The 4,983-nt window shown below is 35.1% G+C and overlaps 1 protein-coding gene across 1 annotated transcript; it reads left to right on the forward strand.

Annotated features, from left to right (window-relative positions):
* Positions 1–2,823: 2,823 nt before the first annotated feature.
* LOC126508898 (olfactory receptor 6F1-like) lies at positions 2,824–3,783 on the forward strand. Its single transcript, XM_050154386.1, has one exon. The coding sequence runs from the start codon at positions 2,824–2,826 to the stop codon at positions 3,781–3,783; it is 960 nt and encodes a 319-aa protein (XP_050010343.1).
* The last annotated feature ends 1,200 nt before the right edge of the window (positions 3,784–4,983 follow it).

Consider the following 4,983-nt stretch of genomic DNA (forward strand, 5'->3'; position numbering starts at 1 on the left):
ATAGTTGTACTTTATACACTAAAAAAATATTTACCGCAATGGTTTTCTGTTGTAACAAAAATAATGTTTAAAGAGGCAACATCTTTGGTTGTGGAATTTAAGTAATTTGAACAGTATCAAACTTGTTTTCTCTGTTTTGTTTTGATAATGCATATCAACCCATGTTATTTTCTCTACAAGATTTAGTATTCTTTTGGCAACAATAGTCTTCACTTTTCCCATCTGTGTGAGGCTTTACCACTTTTAGGAAGCTCCCCAGTTTTGCGCTCTACTGTAGGTTATGACTTTTCTTTTACATTACTAAATAATTTATGATTTCATAAAAGATACAAACTCAGTATTGGCTTTATTTTTGTATTGCTGATGTCATATTGCAGATTAAGGCCTTTCAATGCTAATTCAGTTAATACTTTATATGCTAAAGATTATGATTTAAGAAAAATTCTATTGGAGGCTGAAAAATCAAATGATTCATCCCCATAACTACTTTCAAGATCCCAGACTATAGGCAATGACAACTAATGAAGTCATTAGGGGCACCATTCACAGTTCCTGTGGTGACATTTCTTGTCCTGTAAAGAATTTCTGTTCTTCTCTAGTCCCCAAGGGAATACATTTTGACCCTCAACAAAGAGAATTCCTCAGGGAATCTATTTAGTTGTCTCAGGGAATCTATTTAGTTGTCTCAAGGTTCTAGGATGATGAAATCATAATTCTTCTCAGGAGGGGAACTCTGAACTCACTTTTTCCTGTAATGTGACCACAGTAGGAAATTACACCTGAGAAATATGAAAGAATGTGGTGCTACCAAGAGTACCAATGCTGCATCATGGACAGTAACACAACAAGGAGAAGACCCATGATTTCCTCTGAGTCTCCTGAGGAGTGTATTCGCTTCTTAGCTTTGCTGAAAATAAAAATTCAGAGTGTGATTAACTGATAATACTAAAATTGTGTAAAATGACAATGAAGAACACTCCAGGTAAGTGCACTGTGGAAGAATGGTATGTGGTCATTCCTCAAATGTTTATGGGTAATAGCGGGACCACCCAAATATCTGCCAGTAGCATTTTTGTGATTTACATAATGTTATGAAGACAGACAATATTCTTCCTCATGTATATATTTTGTATGTAGGGTGAATGACATATCCTATAAGGTAAAATAAAAAAAACTGTGTATGAGCTGCTTTTATTTTTGAGTATTAATAGAAGCTTTTGCTTATATCAAGTTCATTTTCTCTGTCTTTCAGTTCTCTTCTAACTTACATGAGTGGGAAAATGTACTATTTTGTCAATTTTAATAGCGGAATTAGAACCACGCTGTGTTCTAGTAAAGTAATGGGGACTTTGGAAGGGGATCACTTCAGTCTAGTTTCACACACACATTCTGGTTAAATTATTTTAAAATAATGAATGTAGCCTTCCTTGTTAATGATGAAATAAAAGTGATGTAATATCCCTTTCCTAAAAACAATAGAAACCATTTGGAATATTGCCTTTTATATATAGCATAATTTTAATATTACTCTTAAAGACAAGATTTTTTAAAAAGAGAAACATTTCTTAAATTAGTTATAATTCCTTTTTATTATAAAATTTTTAATTGGATATTCTCCTTAATTTCTCAAACTTTTTAAAATTAGTTTATATCTTCAATAGCAGAATTTTTTTACACAACTGAAGGAATAGCCTCAGTAATTTTAGGGAATTAGTATTTGTAGCTTCCAGTAGGAAAAAATAAAATATTGCCAAAATACTGACATTACTTTGCCTTTGAATTATGTCTGAGAAAAAGTAACTTCCAACAAAATTCCTCCTCTATATAAATAGAATATATAAAAGGTGTAATTACCTTATGGAATCAAGGATGAAATACATTGAATTAATGATGTTTTATTTCTCAAAATCTCCAGAAAGTATTGAAATAAGAAATGGTAGGCAGAAGAAAAAAAAATGACCATTTCAATTCTACTGTTTATTTCGTTGTGATGTGATATTTACACAGTGTATTTTATTGTAAAGAGCTCATAATCAAACAACATTGTGAATGAAAATAATATTTTATTAGGTTTAAGAAGATTTTTAAACTTTGTAATCATCATTTGGATATTTTGATATGGATACATGTAAATATATCCGTGGGGAATCCTTATGACTCTAATGGCAAGGAATCTCACTTCTATGAGTTTTTATTTTGATCAATTTGAGGAAATAGGAAGACATGAAAATAATAAAGATAAAGAAGTCAGAGACCAGGCAAGCTAAATCGATGTTCAGGAACAAAAAATGTCTGTTTAAACTCATGTCCTTATCTCCCTCCACTCATAAATTCATATGCAAATAAAGACCACAGATTTAAAATCAGGGTAGTCTTTTGTCTAATAGGGTGCCCTGTACTGCCAAGGCCTTCACCAGCAGCTGCACCAAATACTGATTGTTGCATCTGTTCATTAGGAAACAGTCTTAAGTGTCAGGTGGTGCCATGTTCTTCCTTAGTCTTAAAACAACTTTTCAGGATTCCACCAATGGCCTAATACCCGTGTGATATGATCGTGGGAGAGTGACCTGTTTGCTTTGATTTTCATTTGGAAGAAGTAGATAGAACGTTTACATTGGAAATTTGTTTGTAATATGAAGCCAGACAATAAATGTATATTACGGGTGAGATTGTCAGTTATGTTTCCAACAGCTTTCGTTTTCTCTGGTTGCTAGGGATCACTTAGAGTCACGGCACAAATGAACCCAACATGGCACGGTCCTGATCCTCACCCACCTACCGTCGCCTGAAAGCTGTTGTTCCCTTTCAGAGCAGAGAGGAACGATGGATGTAAGAAACAGAACAGCAGTGACAGAATTTATTTTTCTAGGATTCCCAGGCTCTTCCGCACTGCAGCTGGCATTATTTGTGATGTTTCTCACTGTGTATTTGCTGTCTCTAATGGGGAACACTCTCATAATTTTCCTTATCCTGATGGATTCCAGACTGCAGACACCCATGTACATTTTCCTAGGGAACTTGTCCTTCCTGGAGATCTGGTACACGACAGCCACAGTACCTAAGTTGCTGGCTACTTGTGTCACAAAGTTGGTCACCATTCCCGTAGCGGGCTGTATTGCTCAGTACTACTTCTTCTTCTCCCTGGGGGCCACTGAATGCATCTTGTTGGCCGTGATGGCTTATGACCGGCATGTGGCTGTGTGCCGTCCTCTCCACTACTCACTTCTCATGAGTGGACAGATTTGCCTGAGGTTTTCAGCCGGCTGTTGGATTGGGGGCTTTATTGCCCCTTTGCTACCCACCATACTCATCTCTCAGCTCAACTTTTGTGGCCCTCAAAAAATCAACCATTTCTTTTGTGACTCGGACCCTATCTTTAAACTCTCCTGCTCAGACACCTTCTTGGTGGAGGCCTTGGGTTACACCTGCAGCTCTGTGGTGATTCTCAGCTCTTTCCTTCTCACAATGAGCTCTTATGGCAACATCGTGGTCACAATAATCAAGCTATCTTCCCTGGAGGCTAGGAAGAAAACATTCTCAACCTGTGCTTCCCACCTCACAGTGGTTACCATCTATTATGGCACCATAATCTTTGCTTACGTCCGCCCTCCAGCCAAATACAATTTTACAATTGGAAAAGTGGTCTCAGTGTTCTACTGTGTGATTACTCCCTTAGTCAACCCTCTCATATATACCCTGAGGAACAAAGATGTGATGAAAGCTTTCCAGAAACTTCTAGTACAAAAGAGATTTCTATTAAACAGAAACATCCAGGAGCTTTGAGAAGGCAATGATTAAATTTCATTTAGAAAGAATTCTCAGCTCTCATTTGCTCATGGTAAGTATTTGAAATTAAGAAATGGAATTCTTATAAGCCCACCTCTGTATATTATATGTTTTTCTTTAAATTATATTAAAAAATTATCTATAGCTATCCTATTCATTTTGTTTAATACAGTACCATAGTGTAAATATTGAAAGCTTTTGCCAATAGACTATTCACAATGGGTTTATTTCAAATAATTTTTTTAAATATTACACATTGGCAGGAAGCCTAGCCTATAAAATCTTTATTAAATTAAGCAGTTTCTCCAAGAGTCTGCTGAAAATTCAATAAAAATACCTCAAAAATACATTTAATAATCATTTACTAAACACATATGGTGAGCCAAATACTATGTTTAGCTTTTACAATTATTTATTTAGACAAATATGAAATTTTGGAAGACATGAAATTTTAAATAAATGAATATAACTTAAAATTAACACTTGCTCTGTGATTAAAATGTTTATTCAGGTTAGAATGAAATGACATAAGAATGGGATATTTAACCAGTTTAAGTAATCATTAGACTTTTATAGATGTTCAAGCAGAGGAGAGTGCAATAAAAATTAATTTAAGTGCTACGTGCCCATAATCTTAAGTTCTAAGAAAAATCATGATTTCATGCAACATAGCACACTCCCTCTCAGGAAAAATGAAAAATAACCAATATTATTTTGAAATTAAAAAAAACTATAGGGTTTTCATTTTTTATATGATTTTTCTTTGTCAATTAAGAAACTTAATGGTCTTTATTTATTTCAGTGCAGTTTAGGAATAAAAGAGATAGCAAAGTGATGGAAGAAGCTAATCACAAACATCTTTATGGTGAGAGTTCACATGGCGGCCCCTTTAGTGTTGTACCTTCTAAGAGTGGCATTGTGACTGAGCACCATCAGAATGCTGGAAGAGAATGCACATTACCACCCTAGATCCAGAATGAGAATCTGCAGTGCGAAAAGTCACCAGCTGGTCTTACCCAGAGTGAATCTTGAAAATCACAATTTGAGGCGATTAAGAGATGAAAATAAAGTCACAGCTCACTGCACATGTTCACTCTTGAAATGTTTCTTGAACTCAAGCACAAAATCTTTCTGGAATACATAAAAATTAGAATTATAAGCCGGGCGATGGTGGCGCACGCCTTTAATCCCAGCACT

Source organism: Alexandromys fortis, unplaced genomic scaffold (assembly GCF_014885135.2).
Source record: "Alexandromys fortis isolate MF-2015 unplaced genomic scaffold, M_Fortis_MF-2015_v1.1 scaffold_77, whole genome shotgun sequence".
Classification (NCBI taxonomy): Eukaryota; Metazoa; Chordata; class Mammalia; order Rodentia; family Cricetidae; genus Alexandromys; species Alexandromys fortis.